General features: G+C 38.5%; 2 protein-coding genes across 2 annotated transcripts; one reads left to right on the forward strand and one right to left on the reverse strand.

The window, feature by feature from the left end:
• Positions 1–843: 843 nt before the first annotated feature.
• eif1ad.L (eukaryotic translation initiation factor 1A domain containing L homeolog) lies at positions 844–10,629 on the reverse strand (the record flags this gene model as incomplete). The annotated part of the gene is given in 6 exon segments (NM_001095509.1): positions 844–1,190; positions 2,136–2,189; positions 4,608–4,716; positions 5,480–5,588; positions 10,052–10,272; positions 10,534–10,629. Coding segments are annotated over 5 exon segments (510 nt in total). The 3' UTR covers positions 844–1,039.
• A 259-nt stretch (positions 10,630–10,888) lies between these two features.
• banf1.L (BAF nuclear assembly factor 1 L homeolog) lies at positions 10,889–16,196 on the forward strand. Its single transcript, NM_001091089.1, is given in 3 exon segments — positions 10,889–10,956; positions 12,548–12,679; positions 15,498–16,196. Coding segments are annotated over 2 exon segments (273 nt in total). The 5' UTR covers positions 10,889–10,956; positions 12,548–12,553; the 3' UTR covers positions 15,645–16,196.
• The last annotated feature ends 9,449 nt before the right edge of the window (positions 16,197–25,645 follow it).

The raw sequence follows: 25,645 nt of genomic DNA on the forward strand, positions 1-25,645 counted from the left end.
AATGGCCTAGTCAAAGTCCAGACCTCAAATCTGTGATCAGACTTGAAGATTGCTATTCACAAGCGAAAACCATCCAACATGAAGGTGCTGGAGCAGTTTTGCCTTGAGGAATGGGCAAAAATCCCAGTGGCAAGATGTGGCAAGCGTATAGAGACTTATCCAAATCGACTTGCAGCTGTAATTGGTGGCTCTACAAAGAACTGACTTTAGGGGGGTGAACAGTTATGCACACTGAAGATTTCAGTTATTTTGTCCTATTTGTCGTTTGCTTCACAAAAAAAAAAAAAACAACATCTTCAATGTTGTAGGCATGTTCTGTAAATGAAATGTTGCAAACTCTCAAACAATCCATTTTAATTCCAGGTTGTGAGGCATTGCCTCAGGTGGAGAAATAGAAACGGCCTGCTTCTGTGTGAACTCTCCCTTTATAAATATATCCCTATAAACTCTTGATTCAAACTTGATATCAAATTTTTTGATTGATATGCCCTCAAATGTGAGTGATCATTGATCATTTTTTTTAGGGATTCGGCCGAACCCCTGAATCCTTCGCGAAAGATTCGGCTGAATACCTAACCAAATCTGAATTTGCATATGCAAATTGGGGATGGGAAGGGGAAAACATTTTTTACTTCCTTGTTTTGTGAGAAAGTCACACAATTTCCATTCCCTCCCCTAATTTGCATATGCAAATTAGGATTCAGTTTGGCCAGGCAGAAGGATTCGGCCGAATCCAAATCCTGCTGAAAAGGGCCGAATCCCAAACCAAATCCTGGATTCGGTGCATCCTTAGTTTTTTTTTTCCCCTGCCTTCTCTGCAGAAAAGATAGGGAATCACACTAGTCATTCATAAAGGATATGTTTTATTCAGTACAAGCAAAATACAAACAATATTTATTAAAGTTTCATTAGTGCTTACTGGTTTCAGAGATCAGTGGTCCTTCGGTTATGATGATAAATCCATATTTTAATCCCCAAAATGTAAGATTAAAGGTAATTCCGCTTTTGAAATGTTTTTCAGTTATTAAGCTATCTGAGCTCAGTTTTCTTCATCTTCTTCGCTTTCTGACTCCTCCTCACTGTCTTCGTAATGTACATGGTTAGTATTAACAAACAGGCCACTGTCATCGTCTGTTTCGCTGTCTTCTCCTTGTGGCTTTGCTTGCGCCTCTGTGCTTTGGATTCCGCTGCTAGAAAAAAAAACAGGGTTGCAAAGTTATCACCACATTTAGTACCAACGCTAATGACATTGCTTTATATGCTACCTCCTGATTGGTTACTAGACACAAAGCAACATTTACCCCTATTATCATTGAGAGGCAATAATTAACGCCTTCAATAGTATATAGAAGCACAGGTATGGGATCTGTTATCCAGAATGGGCGGGACCTGGGGTTTTCCAGATACCGGATCTTTCCGTAATTTGGATCTTCATACCTTAAGTCTACTAAAAAATCATGTAAACATTAAATAAACCTAATAGGCTGGTTTAATTATATCTGTTAGGATCAAGTACAAGGTACGGTTTTATTATTACAGAGAAAAAGGGAATCATTTTTAAAAATCAGGATTATTTGGATAAAATGGAGTCTATGGCAGATGGTCTTTCCGTAATTCGGAGCTTTCTGGATAACTGGTTTCCGGATAACGGATCCTATACCTGTACTAAAAATAAAGCATTTAAGATCTTGTGCCTTAAAAGAGAAGGTAAGGTTAAAACTAAGTAAGCTTTATCAGAAAGGTCTGTATAAATACACCAGTAAACTCTCAAAGTAATGTTGCTCTGAGTCCTAATGGCAAAAGAAACACCACATTACTTTCCTTATATTTTGTAAACATGGGCTTCTGTATCAGACTTCCTTCTTTCAGCTTGAGTCGAGAGCTATGAGTGAGCAGGGAGAGACTCAGGCAGGAAGTGATGTCACACCAAGCTAACATGGCAGCTGCTATTCTAAACAAACAGAGAGCTTGTAGAACTGTTTACTCAGGTATGGTAAAGCATTCTACAGAATAAATACAGTGTTATAGCTTGCACTATTGAAGCTAATCTATTGGCAGTAAACTGCCTCTGTAGCTTTCCTTCTCTTTTTAAACTCATGTTACACAAATAAACTTTGGGAAATTAATTTTCATACCTTTCTTTCTCCTTGGCAACAAGCCCTGTTTTGTCTTGAGTAAAGCCTTCTGGCCTGAAAGGGAGGAAAAAATAAGAACACATTAAAAAAGCCAGTAGTAGCAAGAGAAGAAACCGACAGATAACAAGCTATGACCTTTAAAGTGGACCTGTCACCCAGACATAAAAAGCTGTATAATAAAAGTCCTTTTCAAATTAAACATGAAATCCAAATTCTTTTTTTTATTAAAGCATTCATAGCTTTTGTAAACTCGTTTAAAAATCTCAGCTGTCAATCAAATATTGCCTGCCCCTCCTCTATGCCTAGGCATAGAGGCGGGGCAAGCAATTACTTTCACTTTCCATTCAGCACTTCCTAGATGTCACTGCTTTCCCCATATTCCCCCAGTTCTCTTAAACATTTGATTGTGCAGCCAGGGCATGGGGATGGACATCAGGTCCCCCATTCTGGTGCACAAACAAGATTATGAGATGATACAAGGCTTGTCTTTATAACAGTGTCCGCAAAATGGCTCCTGCCTGCTTGCTATAATTATGAGTTCCCACACTGATGGAAACAAGTTTTAAATAATATATACAATGTAATTAAAGTTCATTTTGCTTGACTGACATGATAAAATAGGATTTGGAATACTTTTTTTGGGTGACGGGTCCACTTTAATGTAAGTAGCCAAAAGGCCACTGTTTCCCCATCATATGCACACCCAAACCCATTAAAGGACAAGTTAACCACTAATGTTTAGACTTTAGCTTCTGTGCATAAACAGCAACTTGAAACTTGTGTACAGTAAGAAAGTTTCAATGAGCCCTGTGACAAGTGACATGACTAAGCGCTGTTATTGACTCACTTATGCTGATTCACATACTTTCTGCGTGTCAATTGCAAGGCAAGTAAAACTCATATTCCTTACAAAAAATTACATATTTTTCAGGGGGGGGGGGGCGAGGTGCAAAAATGTAGGAAAATAAATATTTTTGGTAATTAAAAGTACAATAGTTAGTCCAAATAAAATGCAAAAGGTTAAATGCTTAACACTGGCACTGTTACTGGCTGCTAAATCCTACAGAAATAGGAAAATGATGGTGCCCGGTAAATAAAGTTGCATTCATTACAGAGGACTGACTACAGCACACTGAGACTACAGCAAATGGAATCAGTAACATGAGAAAAAGGTATCATTGCCTATGTACAACCGACATACAGCCATGCTCCTTCCTGCCTTTACTAGAAAAGCCTTGGGCTGCACTTGAGATTGTCTAAACTGTAGGAGACAGAGCCAGTCCTATGTTCAGAGCCGCCATCAGGGGGTACATTTGTACTGGGCCTAAAGGGGGGCCGGGCTGTGCTGCACTTTTTGAATTAGCCAGGAAGCCGCAAAAAGACCCAAAGCCACGAAAAGAGCCGAAGCTGAAGCCTCGAAAAGGCCACGAAAAGAGCCAAAGCTGAAGCCTCAAAAAGACCAGGAGCCACTGAACACCAGTGTTTTTATTTTTATTTTATTAAATCCCTGGCCGCCATTGTGTCATTTATTACTATATAGGCCTCTGGCTACCAATGTTTTTTTTTTAACTTGTACAGGGGCCATAGTCACCAATGTTTTTTTTTTAAAAAAAACTTTTATGGGGGGCCCAGGCCACCAATAATTTTTTTTAACCTGTAGGGGGGCCCTGACCACCAATGTTTTTTTTAAAAACTTTTATGTGGGACCCTGGCCACCAATGTTTTTTTTTTTCTTTATAATTTGAGGGCAGTAACAACTCTGCAGTCTGCTGTTACTAAACGACCACTCAGCCGCATCTTATTTCATCTCCATATGTCTTAAAGGGCACCTATTACGCAAACATTGTTTCCCCCACCAGAGGCACAGGCTAATGGAACCAGCTCTCCGGTTGGGGAAAGCAATAGAATTTTGTGGAATAAAAAAGCCCCTTGTGAGCTCCATGCTGCCCACACTGGAGATTACTTTTGTCTGCAAACTCTACCTTACCATTCTCCCTCTTTCCCTCAAACTTTTATCTCCTTCAGTGTCTGCTTGTCAATATAATTATCGAAAAACTTTTCAAATTAAAATTGAAAAAATTATCATATATGCTTGACAAAGGGGCGTGTCTCCGAAACGTTGCATTTTCTGCACATTTAAACAAGCAGGGTGCTCCCTGCAACTTGAATGCCTTGTGTGCCGACATCTTCTTTATATACTGCTTGTGAGGTTGCTGGATCTTCTAATATTTTGCACCAGGCTAATCTATTCAAGGGTTTGTGCGAGCGGACAGACTGACTCCATGCCTGTCAGTGCACTTAGAAGATGGGGAAGACAGGAGCAGTTTAGTCTGCCATTGTATTAACCCCCAACATACAAGTTCACTGTAGAAAATGGATTTAGAACATTCTCTTAACCAGCAAGACCAAATCTTGTAGGATATAAAAATAAAATAAAAATTTGGATTTACAACATTGAACAAGCAGTCATACCAGAGTCCCTCTTTTTGTAGAAGTCTTTGGTGATCCTTATACAGGATAAAAGCTATTTCTGCTTTGACCTTCTCTCCTTCGACTATTGGGTCAACAATAAGGAAATCGCCTGGAAGGGAAAAAAATCAACAGGTACATTTTAAAAATAAATGTGTCACTTTGGCTTCTCTTCATTGTAATCTTCACCACAGGAACATGCACAGTTGAATCCGTGCCAGATCTACGCGCTGGTGATCACTGTAGATGCAAGTAGTCACCTACCAAACCTGAACTGAACATGTAAAACTGACAGATTCTGTTTAAAGGAGAAGGAAAGGCATTTTTTACTTGGGGTGCCAAAAGTTAGGCATCCCCAAGTGATTGCATCTACAAACCCGACTACCCAGGGCCGGAGCACTTATCAGAAGAAAACTACATCAGCCCCGGGTTATTCCAGCGAGTATCATGGAGCAACAGTCTTCCTGCTTCATCTTTCTTCAAATTTCCCAGTGCAGACACATGCGCAGTAGAATGAAATAGCCGGCTTTTTCTTTGAACTTCGGCTTTTACTGCACATGCTCAGCCACGAGAAGAAAGAAGAAGCAGGAAGAGGATCACTCTGTGGTGCTCGCTGGAATAACCCAGGACCGGTGCAGTTTTCTGCTGTTAGGAGCTCTGGCCCGGCGTGTCAGGTAAGTAAATACAATAACTTGTGGGTGCTAAACTTTTGGCACCCCCATGTATTACATGCCTTTCCTTCTCCTTTGGTAAGAGCTGGTGTTGTCAGAATGATTTTATTCTATTTTAAGCCCTGACTTCATGTATTATTATGGTATGTTTACTTAGGAATAAGATTTTGGTTCACAGAACAAACAGATTTGCCTCTAAATTACCTCTCTTTATCCAAATGTTCTTTCTGAATTTTGTTGGCATGCTAGCCAGAAATCGTTCCCCTTCAGCCGTTTCAACCTCATGAAGATTGTTACCAGGGCTTCCTAAAACCTGGAAGAATAAACAATTTGAATACAAAATGAAAATAAGTTCAAAGGGACACTTCATATACTTGACTATTACTTCTAGAAAAGGCAGTACTTTAATTTTATGTACACTCCCAGACTAAAATAATTTGAGTAGTAGTGGGAACTAAAAGGTGACAGAAAGAAACGGAATGCAAAAGGAATGGAAGGAGAAGGCGAAGTGGTAAAAATACAGGAAAAAACAGATGGAGCACAGAAGGTGGGTGAGAAAGGATTAAAGTTGTAATGGACGTGGAAGGGAATGCCAAATGCATGAATGCGTGTTAAAAAGTAATTAGTTAAAGTGGTTGTTCACCTTTAACTTAACATTTATAGACACATTTATGAAAGGTTGAATTTTTCGATTTTTTTTTTAAACTCCGTTAAATTTGATTAGTGGTTTATTAATAAAAAATAGAATATCTAAAACTCGCATGAATTTTACTGACTCAAAAACTCGAGTTTGAATCGAATTAGACTAAACTCTCCCATTGACTTAAACATGAACTTGCCAGGTTTTAGGTGACAAATAGTCGAATTTGAGTTCTTAAAGGGCCAGAGTATGATAAATCTCGAAATTCAAATTCGAATTATAACTCCAATGAGTTTGGATAATTCACAATTTGAATTTCAGAGTTTTGACCATAAAAAAAATTTGAAAATTCGAATTTTCAATCCGACCCTTAATAAATCTGTCCCTTAGTATCATGTAGCAAGTGATATTCTGAGTCAATTTGCATTTGGTTTTCATTTTTTATTATTTGTGGTTTTGAGTTATTTAGCTTTTTATTCAGCAGCTCTCCAGTTGCAATGTCAGCAATCTGGTCCAAGTTACCCTAGCAAGCATGCATTGATTTGAATAAGAGACTGAATTGAATAGAAAGATGAGTAATTAAAAATAGCAATATCTATGCATGTTTAGCCTTACAGAGCATTTGTTTTAAGACATTTGAAAACTGGGAAGAGCCAGACGAAGAAAGCAAATGATTAAAAAACTATAAATAATGAAGACCATATGAAAAGTTGCTCAGAATTGGCCATTCTATAACATATTAAAAGTAATCTCAAAGGTGAACCACCCCATTTAAGTGTTAGAGGAATGTAATGAACAGTTTGAAAAGTAGTTGAAGATGAGTTCATAAGTGTAGGGTGAGGTAGAGTTGTGAACTGCTTTGAATGTCAGGTCATTAGTCTGAATTTTAATCCTGCACAATAGTGTACATTGTATGGAAAGAGGGGGAGAGCCTGGCATTTATAGGAGAGCAGTGCAGATTTGTAGCTGCAAAAGTCTAATTCTAGAGTATTTTGCCAATATTTCTCCCAGCTGCACAATTTGGAAAAAAATGGTATGCTGTCCTTTTCAGTGTTGTAGACACTTTCTTAAAAATATTTGTAACATTTCAACAGATCTGCTGTTTCTGTCCTTTGTAAATTTGATTTTAGTTTGTACAAATACACAACACTCTCACCACTGGAGATTGCATATAATGCTTTCTTATTAGGCCACGTTGGTTACATTTTACTCCTATTATATTGTTCCTGCAATTTAGTCCTGTTAAACTAAACTAAATAGACTTTTTGATTGTAAATGATCTGTGTCTTGAGTCAATAGAACTATTGGTTATGACATTTTTGAACATATGTATGTAATATATGTAATACGGATTATTTAATATATGTTATTCTTGGTTATGGCCACTAGTGGATATGGGTATAAAAGGAAGTGGTGGTGTTAATGATACTTTGTTAGCTTGAAAGGGGACCATCTGTGTCTGAAACGTCGATATGCTACATTTGAAATAAAGGCGGTTTTAACGCCAAATTGGAGTGTTGCAATCCTTGTATACTCCCGTTAAACTTTCTTCAAGTACAAGGAACAATTATCTTATATATCACGTGTCTGAAGGCAAACATATTAAATATCACAGTGCTTTACAAAGAACTGAAAGGATGCCTGTGAGCACCAATTTAGACTTCACTACTGCCTTTCATTGGAAAACACCTTTTATCCCAAGCTGATGCAATATTATAGTCAATTATTAAATGAAGAAGCCTTGGTCTACAGGTCAACCAAGGCTTTTTATACCCAGAATGACTTATGCATTACATTATCTTTACTAAGAAAGACAAAGATACAACTAAATGCGATAATTTATAGCGGATATGGTACAAGTTGTTTTGGATCCAAATACTTGGATTAGTTCCCCTTGACAGCAGTGGGGAGCTCTGCCAGTAGTCATTGGACTGTGACAGGAGCACAGAGAGTTTTTGTGTGGCAATAAGGTTCATAGGGCTATGTTTGGAAATCCCCAAAGTTTCACCTCTGCTATTCAGTTATGATAATCGGAATGCTTCATATGCCATGGCCATTGGTTAGGTTTTCTTAGCTGCATATGTCTCATCTAATAATAATAATGGGTCTTTCAATAATGTGGATCTTCATACTTTTTTTTTTTTTTTTTACACCATATTGTTATTGGTTTTACACCATATTGTTATTGGTTTTTAATCACATTGAAAAAACAAGAGAGAAAAAATATCAAGGTAATAAACAAATAGAGAAACAAGGGGTGGTTTACCTTTCAGATAAGTTTTTGTATGTTATGGAATAGCCAACTCTAAGCAACTTTTCAATTAGTTGTCATTATTTTTTTACTTTTTATTGTTTTAAAACTATTCATCCTTCTGACTCTTTCCAGCTTTCAAATGGGGATCAGTGACCCCATCTGAAAACAAAAGCTCTGCAGGCTACACATATATTGTTGTTGCTACCTTTATTACTTATCTTTTTATTCAGACTCGCTCCTATTCATATCATAATCTATTATGCAAAACAATGTATAGTTGCAAGGGTAATTTAAACCCAAGCAACTAGCTTGCTGAAATTGCAAGCTAGAGAGCTGCTGAATAAAAAGCTAAATAACAAACAAAAAATAAAAAAATGAAAACCAACTGCAATTGTCTCAGAATATCACTCTCTACAACATACTAAAAGTTAACTAAAAGGTGAACAGCCCCTTTGAGTCTACTAGAAAATAACGTAAAAATTAAATATACCAGGTTATGAGCAACCATGCCTTTAAATAGTTTTATTTCTGAAACAAATCTTGAAATGGCTTGTAAAGACTCCATATATATTTAAGATGTATCATGAAGACCACAAAATTAGTTTCAATTAAATTTTGTGGCTTAACTCTAAATGACACATGTATTCTAAAAACAAAGGCCTGATGTCACAAATCAAACTATCATAGCTTCTAAAAACAAAAACTGCAAGAAATGTATAATAAATGATCCATTGGCTAACATTCTATTTACAGCAACTAACCGGCAGCAAAACTCTAAAGGAAACGGTTCTACAAACATTTGCCTTGTTGGAGGCTGAGAGTCTTCTCACACATGCCAGACTAATTCAGACTTCTGGTGGCACATAAATCCTCTGCAGGTCTGATAATCTTTATCCCATATCTAAAGGTACTTGAACTGCAAATGTCATACATGTGCTCCCTATTTCACCACTTTAAGAGTTGCTGTCAGCTTGTTAGTCAAAAAATGAAACTTTCTTCTCATGATCTCTGTGATACTCTTGTGTAGTAAAGAGACGACAGCCAAACTCCTGTTCACCACTACTCCTAGAAATCTCAGAAACTGCACTGACTGCAAATGACACTTCTAACAACTAATTAAAAATAATACTGGAAACAAGTGAAACAGTGACTTTTTAAATGACTTTGCCCACCACACAAAAGCTGCAACATGGGGAGGCACATTTATCAAGGGTCGAATTTCGAAGGGCTGAATATGAAGAGGCCTGAATAGAAAGATGAGTAATCAAAAGCAACAATAAAAATACAGAGCAGGCATGTCCAATGTGTGGCCCGGGGGCCAATTACGGCCTGTTTTCAAATTTACACCGGCCCTCAGCCTCCATCATGAAATTAATAATAATGCTCAGTGCGATCAGGAATCCCATAGCAGTAATATTAAAGAACATTAGTGAAATGATCAGCCACTTGGTCTATACTGCTGCCTCTGTGCTGAAGGTGTTAGCAACAGACACGTACTGGCACGTAGAGACGCGCTGTTTTGGCATACTTCTTTATGGCTGAAGGTGTCAATAGACGTACTGACGTGCCAGTATAGTAAACTAAAGAAGTATGGCGTCACTACATGCCAGTATGTGTCAATTGCTAACACCTTCAGCACACAGGCAGCACACATTTTCACCTCACCAAATATGGCCCTCGTCGCAAAAAGTTTGGGCACCCTTGATACAGAGCATTTGCTTTTTAGATGCGGGTCAGTCAGTGAACACCGTTTGAAAGCTGGACAGAGTCAGAAGAAGGCATATAATTCAAAAACTATAAAAAAGAAATGATGAACGCGAATTGAAATGTTGCTTAGGATGCCAATGTGATCCATGTAACCCTGGGTAAATGGGACACCTACCTTAACTATACTCTGATGCTCAGTGGGCTGAACATAATCCCCGAGAACCTCCTTGACCACATGTTTACGCTTTGTGGCTTTCGACATAATTAGAACTTCTTTTTCTTTAGTAATACAAAGCCATAAAAAATGGCAGTATATGTAAGGCTGGTATAATCTTCAGCACCTACTCCATGTGAAATTCCACTGCTACTATCCCAGGGGTCACTTTGTATAAGGATCTAAAAGAATGAACACAAACATCATTAGTATTCGCACAATATATTTCTTCTAATTGTGACACTGTTACAAGCCTAAAGCATACAAATTAACACTTCCAGCAACGTGCAGGGAACTAGTAACAGATTATACTACTGCTCTCTAACCCACTCAATAACATATTCATCAGAAATGCGACGCTATAGTTCTTGAAATGAAGTACACCAAACACTTACGCGTTGATGGGAATCTATGAACATTTAATAAACGCAAAGAAAAATTACCGGCCTCGACAGCTGGAACGATTCAGAAATATCTAAACAAGTTTATAACATGCACATTTCTTAGAATGAAACCAGGTGTCACACAGAATCTAGCTGGTTTGAATCAACGTGAGGAGAACAAGAAGATGCGATTATTTCACTTCCTGGTTCAACACAACTGAAACGAGGGCGAATTAACTTCTACCACTTCTAAAGACTGAGTCCTAAGATGGCGAACACTGCACTTCCGATGCCGTCACTGTTTTCATCAGGGTGTACAAACATGGCAGTATCGTGCAGGGTGGGTGTAACGCGGCAATCGACTTCCGGTGGCTTTGGGTATCACATTTTCTGCAGTAAGGAGTTTCCTTCATTAACACTTCCGGTTGGTGCTTGAGAGACTATTTTTTGTTCGGGGGCAGTTGGCGGGAATACGTGAAAGGAGTGAGTAATGTTTTACGTTGCTTTTTAATGCATGTTTATATTTAGCAGGTTTTTTTTTTGGATAGAGTAAACAAGGCAGCAGGTTTAATAATGAAATGAGTGCTTAGCCATTTGGCACAAACTAAGGGCTAGTGGAACTACAAGCTGCATGCATCAATACGTGGCGTCTCCTTGTAGAGTGAAATTGCACAAGGGAAGAGTATTTATGACTTCTTCTTATTGCTGAGCTTTTCTTGGTTAAACTTATGGAACAGTAATTATGATTATGATCAATAATGACATGTAAATAGACAGGTTCAGTAGTGAACTTTCCTCGTCTCGCTTTAGAATTGAAACCAAGACCTAGTAGATGTTTGCATTGCACATATTCCAGTAGCCATGGTTGCCAACTCCGGCTATTGTTATCCAGTGGCCGACTGGCAGTTTTTCGCTGGGTATCTTTTACCCTGCCAGAAGTCCTATAAAAGTAGGCAAGGTGAGGGTGCCACACAATTAATGATCTCCCCTTCCATAAATACAGGGCATGGCATTAGAAAATAACTGGTTTCTTCTCATAAAATCACTTGACATTCATCTGTGCGGTTGGTCATTTTAAACTAGGCACATTGCTAGAATCGGACAATCAAAAAGGGGGCAAGGGGTATCTTTTGTATAAGTATGTGCTATAAGTATGTGTTATCTTCAAAACGATACTGCTCTTAGGGCAGTGACGCACGCTCAGATCAGTGGGAGATTAGTCGCCCAGCGATAAATCTACTTTTCTTCGGGGCGTCTAATCTCCCCGAACTGCCTCCTAGAATGAAAATAGCCGTCAGGATGGCAATCTGCTCACTCCGAGTGCCATGCCGCCGGCGATTTCGATTCTAGCCAACGAAGACAGTTCTGGGAGATTAGTCGCCCCCCGATGGAGAGCCAATTTCTTGCGGTACGACTAAATCGCCCCGAATCTGAGCATGTGTCTCTGCATTTAGATTTAGAGGCCCGGCGGTAAATCGTCTTTTCTTCGGGGCGACTAATCTCCCCGAACTGCCTCCCGCCGGCTAGAATCTAAATCACAGGCAGGATGACCCTCGGAGTGCTTCACGAGGAAACTTCGGAGGACGAAGCCATCTGAGCGCCATCCTGCTGGCAATTTAGATTCTAGCCGACGGGAGGCAGTTTGGGGAGATTAGTCGCCCCGAAGAAGAGGAGATTTATTGCTGGTTGACTAATCCCTGAATCTGAGCGTGTGTCTCTGCCCTTATAGTGGGTTTGTAAAATCACAACACAGTTTCGTAATAATTCAGATAAGGGTCATGGTGGGTCACCCAAACCACCTTATACAGTTAAAGGGGTCATTGGGAAAACATATATATATATATATATATATATATATTTTTTTTTTTTTCCAAAACGCATCAGTTAATAGTGCTGCTACAGCAGTCTTATGCACTGAAATCTATAAATATATTTAATTTTGAAATCTGTCATGGGGCTAGACATGTCAGTTTCCCAGATTTCCTCATTCACGTGACTAGTACATATGTTATTAGTATGCTGGTGCTTATGAACTCTCATATAAACATAATGATTTTTTTATTCTTTATCTCAGGTGAAAATGTCGTCAACATCACAAAAGCACAGAGACTTTGTCGCAGAGCCAATGGGAGAAAAGTCAGTCCAGTGTCTGGCGGGTATTGGCGAAGCATTGGGGCACAGGCTTGAGGAAAAAGGCTTTGATAAGGTAACAGATATGTAAAGGGACTAATTTACTGTCAAAAATTATTTGTGTATTTAATTTCTATTGGAAATGGAGAATGGGGAAGTGACCTCTTTAAAGGGATACTGTCATGGGAAAACATGTTTTTTTTTTCCAAAACACTTCACTTAATAGTGCTGCTCCATTCTGCACTGAAATCCATTTTTCAAAAGAGCAAATAGATTTTCTTTATATTCAATTTTGAAATCTGACATGGGGCTAGACATATTGTCAGTTTTCCAGCTGCCCCCAGTCATGTGACTTGTGCACTGATAAACTTTAGTCACTCTCTTTTGCTGTACTGCAAGTTGGCATGTTAAACACCCCCCCCCCCCCCCAGCAGCCTAACAAAAGAACAATGGGAAGGTAACCAGATAGCAGCTCTCTAAGGCTAGGACTACACAAACGATTCCGGCAATATCCGACGCGCTGCGACAAGTCGCATGCGACAAAAATAAGGTAAGAGAATTGTCGCATGGTGTTGCAGTGGTGATCCGTTTGTCGGACGCAGACGTGTCGCGTCGGATCAACGCTGCGACAATTCTATCTCTTACCTTATTTTTGTCGCAGCATGTTGGATCACGCTGGAATCGTTTGTGTAGTCCTAGCCTTACACAAGATAACAGCTCCCTGCTAGATTTAAAAACAACACTCAATAGTAAAAGCCAAGTCCCATTGAGTCTGATTCAGTTACATTAAGTAGGAGAAATAACAGCCTGCCAGAAAGTAGTTCCATCCTAAAGTGCAGGCACAAGTCACATGAATGGGGCAGCTGGGAAACGGACAATATGTCTAGCCCCATGTCAGATTTCAAAATTGAATTAAAAAAAATCTGTTTGCTCTTTTGAGAATTGACAGTATCTTTTTAAATCACCTTCAGTATAACAGTACAGAAATTTGTTTATAACCATAGTTTCCTTCTCTGGGCGAGAAGAACTGGCAGACTAGTCTCTAGGATATCACTGTACATGTCCTGACATTTTTAATGGCACTGGCTCCTTGCTAGCGGTGTTGGTCTGAATGGCATGGGAATGTCTGCTGCATCTTCATTGGGGCAAAAGGAAAAGGGTTTTGTTGCCATTAATAAATTAATGTGAGTAGGGAGCATTAAAGGAGCACAGCATATAGTGTATACAGTTGTCTCTGTTTATACTCCATTCTCTGCTGGTTTCAATTACCAAGGAAATGAAACTACAATATTGTTTGCCTTGTGTCACACAGTATATAAAGAGGCCTTAACAAAATTCTTTTACAAAGATGCTAAACAGGTTATGCTGCAATACTTTATAAAAGAAGTGAAAGGTAGATTGTGTGTAGTACTAATTGTGCCGCATTAGCCTAAGAAATATCCACAGTGGTTCACTGGATTAGGACAATGAAGTTAATATTTATGTATTTCCAGCAGGGGTCCCCAACCTTTTTTTATCTATGAGCAAGATTCACATGTAAAAAGAGTTTGGAGCAACAAAGGCATGAAAAGTTCCTGGCTTCTACATAAGGGCTGTGATTGGCTATTGGTAGCCCCTATGTGGACTGGCAGCCTACAGGAGACTATGTTTAGCACTACAGCTGGTTTTTATGCAACTACAACTTGCCTCCAAACCAGGAATTGAAAAATAAGCGTCTGTTTTAAAGCCACTGCAGGCGACATTCAAGGGGTTGACGAGCAATATGTTGCTCACAAGCCACTGGTTGGAGATCACTGATCTAGAGTTTCACATAACCAGTACCTATTTATTTGGGTCTCCTTAACTAAGATGAAAGGTCTATGCTGGTTGAGAGCGGAAACTTACATATGAAACATATTCCTCTAGGTCTCAATTGTGGAATACCACAAGGATCAACATAGGGCCTAATACTTGTTTTTAATAAAATCCACAAATGTTTATTGGCGATACATTTTTTTGAATGGCAAAGAGTTGCAAAATACAAAAGAATGAAGATTAAATGCATAGGAAGCTTAGTAACAGTGTGAGACTGCTGGTAATGCCAAAAGAGCAGTTGATCTTGGGAAGCAAGAATAATTAAAATCATATATAATTTATTGGCTAGACCACACCTTGAATACTTAATAGTATCTACTAAAGCTAAAACAAGGTCATTTGAAAGAATCCAATAACTGCCACCCATATTAATGCACTAGAAGTGTGTGTGTGTGTGTGTGTATATATATATATATATATATATATATATATATATATATATATATATATATATATATATATATATATATATATATATATATATATATATATATATATATATATATAAAACAAGGGAAAGTTGTGCTCACCACAACTTTCCCTTGTTTGTTATAGTTATTCAGGAGCAGTGACCAGCTCCATGTTGTAGCTCCCACCCCTCCCAGCTATAGTCAGGTGATCACACTGGTGTCTAATAAAAGGGCAGCCAAGTTTGGGAGTTTTACTTTGAAAGCAGCTAGTAAGTTGCAGGTAAAACTTAGTCCCTTTGTAAAATGTATAAGCAATTGAATTCTTAATGAATCAGATGAAAATTGAGCATAGGACTGGCCAGATATGGGATGACTTTGACGTAGTTGGCCAGCTTAAATATATTGCAATATATGGACAAACAATCCCTGTGTTGTTTAAAGGGTAAGGCATTTTTCAGTAGCAGTATGCACAAAATGTCTCTGTCTTAAATATATTGATAATGGGTTGAGTGCAGAGGACCTCTTGTATTTGACTATATATATATATATATATATATATATATATATAATATTTGTGTAAACAGTTACTTAAGAATTCTTGTATTAATGACAAGCTCTGTCTTTTTCTAGGCTTATGTCGTGTTGGGCCAGTTTCTTGTTTTGAAGAAGGATGAAGAGCTTTTCAAGGAGTGGCTGAAGGATATCTGTTCAGCCAATGCCAAGCAGTCTAGAGACTGCTATGGCTGCCTGAAAGAATGGTGTGATGCCTTTTTGTAATGTAGCTATTTTTTTTTTATGCCTTTCCAAACCCAGCTCTAAAGAGAACCACCAAGTCACAGCTAAAGCCACAGAAGTTTGCCAGATGCATCGTTATCAACTTCCATTGGACTAGGAAAGAAATCTGTGGGAATATGAACAATTTTAGGAATAACAAAACCGAGAATCCACAATTAATGACCATTTCAAATTAAATAATCCACATAGTAATCCCTCAAGATGATTAAAATTGATACTTCCACATGTGTGGTAGCCACAGCCATAACATTCGCTATTGTGTATGTTTAGTTTTATGGGAATTTCAGTGGCATGTTTTATTTATTTTAAATATGCTAAAATGCAACATGTTGCAACTGTTTTTATCTTCATCCTATGTTAAGGGTCACGTAAAGCATTTTCTTGGGAAAATGTCATCAATATTGTGTCCCTTCATATTCTGCATTTTTATATCCATTTGTCTGAATTAATAGCGCAATATGGTGCATATATTGGAGTGAGTTAAAGTTTGTGCTATGCATATAATTATTGCAAATTAAAGAACCCAAATGAGAATTTCTAGACCTGATCCACTGTACTTATATTTCAATGATGTCCATACAGACATAATCAGTTAAAACAAGATTTCTCTAAAAGAAGAACAAAATCTGTTGGCACTTATAATTTTCAGCCTAATTTAATACAGTTCTACTACTGTCCTCTCATAATCCATGGATAAGTATTTTGCTTCATAGTGACATTTTTCTCTTTAATGGAGAATCAAAGGGATTCCAAAATGTTAGACACTCCCAAGTGATTATAATCACTTATCTGATACCCTGGGCTGGTGCTCCTTTTAACGAGAAACTACCCTGGCCTGGGGTATTTCTGTAGAAGCCCATTCACCACAACCGTCTTTTTTCTCTTCTCTGGGCCCAGGCAGGCACATGAGTTGTAGAGTGAAAAAGCCGACTTAAGAACGATGAGAATTTGAAAGAAGATAATGACAAAGAGCTTCTACAGAAATACCCCAGGCCATTGTCGTTTTTAGCAAATAGGTGCACTGGCCTGGGGTATCGGGAAAGCAATTGTAATCACTGAGGAAGTGCCTAACATTTTGGCATCACAAAACATTTACACAAATAGCATGTACTAAATACGTACGCAGAATAATAGCTGGCTGTGAAAAACTAAAGAACAATAATTTTGTGTGGTTCTTGTAGTTATGAAATCCTAGTACCAGCAGATTTAGTTTTGCCTTAAAGCAGTTGTCGGAATGTTACCTTAAAGGAATTGTTCAGTATAAAAATATAAACTGGGTAAATAGGCTGTGCAAAATAAAAAATGTTTTCAATATAGTTAGTTGGTCAAAAATATTATGTATAAAGGCTGGAGTGACTGGATGTCTAACATAATAGCCAGAACACTACTTCCTGCTATTGGTTTCTACTGATGGTTAACAGGCAGTAACCAATAGGTGACTAGAGGGGGGTCACATGGGTCATAATTGTTTGCTTTTGAATCTGAACTGCATGCTAAGGATCAAATGCAGAATCACTGGGGCCCCCTTCAAGTCGCTGACTAACTCAGCGTTAGAGAGTTGAAAAGCAGGAAGTAGTGTTCTGTTATGTTAGACATCCAGTCACTCCAGCCTTTATACATTACATCTTTGGCCAGCTAACTATAGTTTATAAACAGTTTTTTATTTTGTACAGCCTATTTACCCAGTTTTTATTTTTACACTGAGCCATTGCTTTAATGTCCATCTGCACAAAAGTGCATGTTTTTAGTACATCTGCTTTAGCATGGTTTTGCATATGCGAGGCCCCTTTTTTTTATGTGGTCTTCTGAAAAGCATAAGTACAATAAGGTAGTCAATGATTTTTATTATATATAATTGGAAATCATATCTGACCAGTTACAGTTTTAACATATTTTATTGCCCCCACCCATAGAAATGTATATCTAAATTACCTGTGTTACATAATTACATAGTCGTTGTGGTTAAAAGTAAATGTTCAAATTCTACCAAAAATGTAGCTGTTCCACGTGTTTTTTTTCTTGGTACAGTTATCTCTATGAGCACCATCTTTTGTAACTACAGTATCCTGGCCTGGCTTCTGGCATGAGTTAAAATAGTCATTGGTATATTCTGGAGAAATACTGTAATGATTGGTGAAAAGAGTCACTTACCTTCCCTACCTGAAGGGGAAAAAATGCTTTGTGATATCTGGCCCTTATTTTATAGGTAATAGCAAAACCTTTGTAACCTCACTAATGTGTTTCTTCCCTGCTGCAGGACATGCTGTAGTCCTCTGCTCTTTAGGAGAAACAAACCTGTAACATAAAAAAAAAACCTACTCCCCTACCCTGTGTAGACCCCCCCATCCCTTCTCCCCCCCAGCTTAGGTGGTACCCAGGGCAAATGCCCCTAACTTTTTACTTACCCCTCTGTGCAGTAAGGTCTCCTGCAGTTCACTGCAGCCATCTTCTTTTTCTTCGTTAAACTTGGAAGCCGACCTTAGTTTTCGGCGCTTCCGCAGTTGGAGTAATTTTCCGGTCTCAAACAACTGCGCATGCGCCAAAAGTCACAAGAATTTAGATTTTTATGAATTTCGGTGCTAGCGCAGTTGTTTTTTCGTGACTTTCAGGGGATGTACAGTTGTTAAGGACCAGAAAATTACTCCAACTGCGCATGCTCCTAAAACGAAGGTTGGCTTCTGAAGATGAAAAGAAAATGGCTGCTGGGGACAGAATCTGCATCGAGGGGTAAGTAAAAAGTTAGGGGCATTTGCCCCGGGTATCACCTAAGGGGGGAGAAGGGAGGGATGGTCTACAAAGGGTAGGGGTTTTTTATGTTACAGGTTTGTTTCTCCTATAGGGTAGATAGACATTTATACAATTGTTGCATGTGGATGTGCAGTATTACTGCTTATCAGTATCTGTAAGGATTTCTCTAGGCATTTAATGTGCATTTGGCAACAGCTGTTCCAGGAAATGCAACAAGTGCGCTGGTTTTTCACGTTATCTCATGATGTTAATGTTGTCACTCTTCTACTTCTCTAAAATTTTCATTATGGAATACTTCCTTAATATCTTTCCATTTCGAAGTATTTTCAGGCTTGTTTGTTTCCAAAAATAAATTTTGCATCTGTTTTTAAGTTTTCTCATTTAAAAAAAAAAAAAAGTCAATAAATCTTATTTATGTCTGTTAAAATAAGCATACTAAATCCTTAAAGGGGTTGTTCACCTTTGAGATAACTTTTAGTATGCTGCAGAGTGATATTAGGAGACAATTTGCAATTGTTTTTAATTTATTATTTGTGGTTTTTGAGTTTAGCTTTCTATTCAGCAGTTATTCAATTTGCATTTTAGCAATCTGGTTGCTAGGGTCCAAATTACCCTAGCAACCATGCATCAATCTGAATAAGACGCTGGAAAATAAATAGGAGAGGGACTGAATAGAAAGATGAGTAATAAAAATTTGCAATAATGATAAATGTGTAGCCTTACAGAGCATTTGCTTTGTAGAAGGGGTCAGTGACACCCATTTGAAAGGTGCAAAGAATCAAAAGAAAAAGGCAAATAATTATAAAACTATAAACAATGAAGACCAATTGAAAAGTTGCTTAGAATTGGGCATTCTATCACATACATATAATGTAATGCCCCCCACTTTTGGGATGAACTTGAAGTATACAGTTAATATTTCAGCTAATATAGTGGGTGTAATCAAATGAGCAGAGACAATGTGTAGAAAATCTGGGTTACAGATAAGGATGGAGGTCACTGCAGTGAAAGAGCAATATAGTCAGAAGCAGTTACGATAAAGAGCTCGGCTGTTGCATTAGCTTGCACTGTCCATATATGAAGCTGATTTGGTTACTTGAGAGGAAATTCCCACGTGAAATTCCAGAATTTCTGCTGGCGTTAAATACTATACCCTTTGAATGTGTATTTCTAAATAGGAACCTTTCAACATTAAAGGGGTTGTTCATCTTTATATAAACGTTTGGTATGATGTAAAGCCGGTTCCCCAACCTTTTTTAGGGGAGCAGCATGAGTGAAAAATGTTCCTGTTGCTGTCAAATAAGGGCTCTAATTGGCTATTTAATAGCCTCTATGCAAACTGGTAGCCTAGATGAGGCTCTGTTTGGCATTACACCTGGTTTTTATGCGACCATAACCTGCCTCAAAGCCAGGACTAAAAATAAGCACCTACCTATTGTTGCCACTAGGAGCAAAACAGAGCATTTGTTTTTTAGATGCTATTCTATAAAATACAAAATGGTAACAAAATGAGGAATCCCTTTAAATTAAGAGTAACAATACAGTTGTGTGGGCAAAGTTGCAAAAGGCATTTTTATGATCCCAATACAAAAACAAATAACTGAACTGGAAATTACCTGCTGGTTCATAGTATGGTTACATCTAGTACCACTGTTGCCTCTGCAGATAGATTTGACTAAATTATATTTATCATTCTGAGGGTTCCATAAGGAACATGATCATTCTTCCAGTTACAGCCACTCCTTCCCTGTTGGATGAGAGTGGTTGGGTCACAACACCCAGAGAAGGTTATTTTAGTGAATGTTTTTCAGCATAAATTCTTTCAATCTCCTGAGGAAGATGGAAGACTTAGAAGAATGCAGAGGATATAGGACTACCACCCTTCACAATTTGTGAGCAAATGGGGCTGGTGTATTTGTATACTGATCCTCCTTCTAACTACCTGGGATGGGTGTGTTAAATTCTGAAATGGATGTTGGAGCTGTGTTTGTATACTATAAAGATGGTGTTAAAGGGATACTGTCATGGGAAAAAAAATTTTTTTTTCAAAACGCATCAGTTAATAGTGCTGCTCGAGCAGAATTCTGCACTGAATCCGTTTCTCAAATAGTAAACTTTTTTATTTATTTATTTTTTTTAAATCTGACATGGGGCTAGACATATTTTCAGTTTCCCAGCTGCCCCCAGTCATGTGACTTGTGCTCTGCTAAACTTTAGTCACTCTTTACTGCTGTACTGCAAGTTGGAGTGATATCACCCCTCCCCCAAAGCCTAACAAAACAATGGGAAGGTAACCAGATAACAGCTTCCTAACACAAGATAACAGCTGCCGGGTAGATATAAGAACAGCACTCTATACTAGTAAAAGCCAGGTCCCATGCAACACATTCAGTTACATTGAATAGGAGCAACAACAGCCTGTCAGAAAGCAGTTCCATCCTAAAGTGCTGGCTCTTCCCTGTTCCTTTGCATGGCAGTGGGCACTAATGGGATTCATCCCTGTCACGTGACATAATTTAGCAAGCACTCAATACGCTTGGCTCCCCCACCCCCAGGCATCCATCCCATTTCCTGTTATATCAAGCTCACCCGAAGTGCCAGCAGGGTCTCTGGACTCTACCCTCTTAAGGTCCAGGTACTATTGCTTGTGTGTAGCCTGTGAGTGTCCGAGGAGGACCATGGCCATGTTTTCCTCTGAACACAGTCAGCCGCAAAGCCTTTGGGCAGCATGCGCAATAAGTCGGTGTTTGCATGCAAGCAGAAAGTATGGAGATCTCCTCACTGTGCACTCTGCTGGATAGTCTTCATGCTGAGAGGATGTCTGAACAGCTACCCGCAGGATAAGTTATCTACATATGGACAATTCCCTATAATGCCCCAGAGTGTTTTTATTCCTTTGTCTCCCCTGGTATTGAGACTGGGTGGAGGTAGGGTGAGCAGGACATTAGAGCACCTGTTGCAGGATCATCATGTTGATTAGTACTCATTCAAGCTGGGAACTTAAATCAGGTAAGGTACAACTATGCTTACAGTCATATGAAAAAGTTTGGGAACCCCTCTTAATTCTTTGGAGTTTTGTTTTGTTGGCTGAGCTTTCAAAGTAGCAACTTCCTTTTAATATATAACATGCCTTATTGAAACAGTAATATTTCAGCAATGACAAAAAGTTTATTGGATTAACAGAAAATATGCAGGTGCATAAATTTGGGCACCCCAACAGAGATATTACATCAGTGCTTAGTTGAGCCTCCTTTTGCAAATGTAACAGCCTCTAGACGCCTCCTATAGCCTTTAATGAGTGTATGGATGACGGTATTTTTGACCATTCGTCCATACAAAATCTCTCCAGTTAAGTTAAATTTGATGGCTGCCGAGCATGGACCGCCTGCTTCAAATCATCTATTAGATTTTCGATGATATTTAAGCCGGGGGACTGTCACGGCCATTCCAGAATATTGTGCTTCTCCCTCATAAATGCCTTTGTAGACTTCAAAGTGTGTTTAGGTCATTGTCATGTTGGAATATTCAACCCCTGTATAACTTCAATTTTGTGACTGATGCTTGAAGATTATCCTGAAGAATTTGTTGATATTGGGTTGAATTAATTCGACCCTAGACTTTAACAAGGGCCCAAGTCCCTGAACAAGCCACACAGCCCCACAGCATGATGGAACCTCCCCCAAATTTGACAGAAGGTAGTAGGTGTTTTTCTTGGAATGCGGTGTTCTTCTTCCGCCATGCAAAGCACTTTTTGTTATGACCAAATAACTAAATTCTTGTCTCATCAGTTCAAATCACTTTGTCTCCAAAATGACTGTGGCTTGTCTAAATGAGCTTTTGCATGCAAAAAGCAACTCTGTTTGTGGCGTGAGTGCAGAAAGGGCTTCTTTCTCATCACCCTGCCATACAGATGTTCTTTGTGCAAATTGCACTGAATTGTAGAACGATGTACAGATACACCATCTGCAGCAAGATATTCTTGCAGGTCTTTGGAAGTGATCTTTGGATTGTCTATAACCATTCTCACAATCCTCTGCATATGCCGCTCCCGTATTTTTCTTGGCCTGCCAGACCTGGGTTTTACAGCAACTATGCCTGTGGCCTTCCATTTTCTGACTACATTCCTTACAGTTGAAACTGACAGTTTAAACCTCCAATAGCTTTTTGTAGCCTTTCCCTAAACCATGATACTGAACAATCTTTGTTTTCAGATCTTTTGAGAGTTGCTTTGAGGATCCCATGCTGTCACTCTTCAGAGGAGAGTCAAACAGAAGCACAACTTGCAATTGGCCACCTTAAATACCTTTTCTCATGATTGGACACACCTGCCTATGAAGTTCAAGGCTTAACGAGCCTACAATACAACCAATTTGGTGTTGCCAGTGATCAGTATTGAGCAGTTACATGCATTTAAATTAGCAAAACTACAAGGGTACCCACATTTTTGCTCAGCCAGTTTTTCACATTTGATTTAATTTCATACAACTGAATACTGCTTCACTAAAAATCTTTGTTCAGAAAACACCCCAGTACTCGGATGTTCCTGGGAAATGAAAGACATACCACTGTTATGTTTTTTGTTGAAAGTGGAGTCAATTATTAAGCAGGCTGAGAGGGGTTCCCAAACTTTTTCATATGACCGTATATTATTATACATTATAGTGATGCAAATATAGGGATAATGCTTACTGTTATTGGATGACTTGATCTACAGAGCTGTGCAATATGTTGGCACTCTAAAAATACACGTAATAATTAATAGGGATCATATGGCATAATCCTGCTATAGGTATATCAGGATTTATCCAGTACATATTGGGTTTTCTGCATCAGCTTGTTTGTATGTTGAATTAATAATCTCTTTCTACAGCAGGTTTAACCAGGGTCTTATTGTCCATAAGAAGGAGCCCTATAGTGCTACAAATATAAGTCGAGAGTGGTGAGTATGCTACAAGGCGATTGTGACGCTCTATTGCAGGGATCCCCAACCTTTTGAACCCGTGAGCAACATTCAGAAGTAAAAGGAGTTGGGGAGCAACACTAGCATGAAAATTTTTCTTGTGGTGCCAAATAAGGGCTCTGATTGGCCATTTAGTAGCCCTTATGTGGATTGTCAACCTACATTGAGGCTTTGTTTGACAGTGCACCTGTTTTTTATACAACCAAAACTTGCCTCCAAGTCTTGAATTCAAAAATAGGCACCTGCTTTGAGGCCACTGAGAGCAACATCCAAGGGGTTGGAGAGCAACATGTTGCTCACGAGCTACTGGTTGGGGACCACTGCTCTATTGTATCTCTGTATTGCCATGTTGCTTTCTGTGTTTAATTTCTCAATAGAAAAAGCTTTGACTTATGCCTCTATTCTAGGAATATTGCTGATGTGATTGCCTTCAGTCACTATATCATTTAGCCGCAGTCGCAGCTATCCACAGTATCAAAGTGGCTACAATTGGGGGTGCAGTGGCCTGTATGTGAATATTTATTCCGGTCTGGCTTCCTTGTTCATTGGATACTTTTTTCATGTTTCTCCCTCTAAAAAGCATTAGTTCCCAAGATGAGTTATCATTCTAATGAATTAAGTAATTAGTAAACTAATAAGTGAATAAACTGACCATTTCAGCTACAATAATTACATTTACATTCATCTTAAGAAAACAAACAAAAAAAGATTAATACTAATTCTAAAGATTCAGAAATCGAATTAATTATTCATTCAATTAATTATTCATGTGGTTCCATTTTCATATATTTATATTAATATTTATATATTTCTTGCTACTCATATTATTATCATCTATTTATATTGGTAAATCTTCTTTGAATTTTCATATATATATATATATTTCATATTTTTATCTATTTATATACATATTCCTATTTACATAATATTCAAATAATATCTAATACATGGTCTATTGTATTTTGTATGAACTTTCTCAAATTTATTTTTATTTTATTGTATTTACAGGTTTTTGTAATATTTGTATATATGTGCTTTAATGTTTTGATTAATGATATATGTATTCCCTTGAATGGGGTATGTGATCCCTTCAATTGTGAATACAACTTGTCTGTTCCCCCTCCCCTTTTCTCTGTGATTGGTGGTTTGGTCTTTAAATATTGACCCTTGTTTGTCATTTCTGTAGCCTATGACTTAAGCTGGCCATAGATGTTGAGATTTTTAAAAGATCAGATCCTGATCGTGAGACCACGATCTTCTCAGAACGATCGTACGATCGTATGAATTTACCATCAACTAAAAAGACCAATTTTCCAGGAAAACAAAGGGGAGCTGCCTGCTTGTCCCTGCAAACATAGAGAGATTGCACTGGGACCGACAAAGATTTTTTGACCTGGCCGATCAATTTCCCGACAGATGTCGGCCGAAAAATCGTAAGATGTACGATCGTTCGAATACCACTAACCACACGATGATTGGTCGGGCTTCCCTAAAATCGGTCGTTCGGCAAGAAGAATCGTCGCGTCTATGGGGAGCTTAAGTGTCTTAGACACGAAATGCATCAGGCATGAATTGTTTATGCAAATAAAATTTTCTTTTTTACTTAAACTTTACCTGATCCATGGGTGACGTATTTGAGTGCCTTGCTCCAACATTTTGTTTTCCTATATACGGTTTGTCCACTCCCTTGAGCTGAGGGCCTGGGGCAGGAGCACCCGGCCACCTATTCAATTTGGTGAGTTGATCCACTTGCGACGTTTGATCATTATACACATATGTTTGTTTTGCATTACATTGGCACCCACTGCCATGCGAAGGAACAGGAAAAGTGAGAATCCTATCATACTTACTGAGAGTTTCCTTTCCTAGACTGTAGCATGGCAGTGGGCACCAGGCTTCCCGACCCTAGTGGGGAAAGCTCTGTGTTTTTCAGTCAATGAGATTGGGGTTGGAGAGCCAAATTTATTGAGTGCTTGCTAAATTATGTCACGTGACAGGGATGAATCCCATTGGTGCCCACTGCCATGCTACAGTCCAGGAAAATCTTGGTAAGTATGATAGGATTTTCACTTTTCTGAAAGCCCATGACCAGGCAAAATGACCTGAGATGGTTGCCTACACACCAATATTACAACAACAACAAAAAAATACACTTGCTGGTTCAGGAATACAATTTTATATTGTAGAGTGAATTATTTGCAGTGTAAACAGTGTAATTTAGAAATAAAAAAAATACATCCTAAAAATCATGCCAGAATCCCTTTAAAGCCTAAAC

Source organism: Xenopus laevis, chromosome 4L (genome assembly GCF_017654675.1).
Source record: "Xenopus laevis strain J_2021 chromosome 4L, Xenopus_laevis_v10.1, whole genome shotgun sequence".
Classification (NCBI taxonomy): domain Eukaryota; kingdom Metazoa; phylum Chordata; class Amphibia; order Anura; family Pipidae; genus Xenopus; species Xenopus laevis.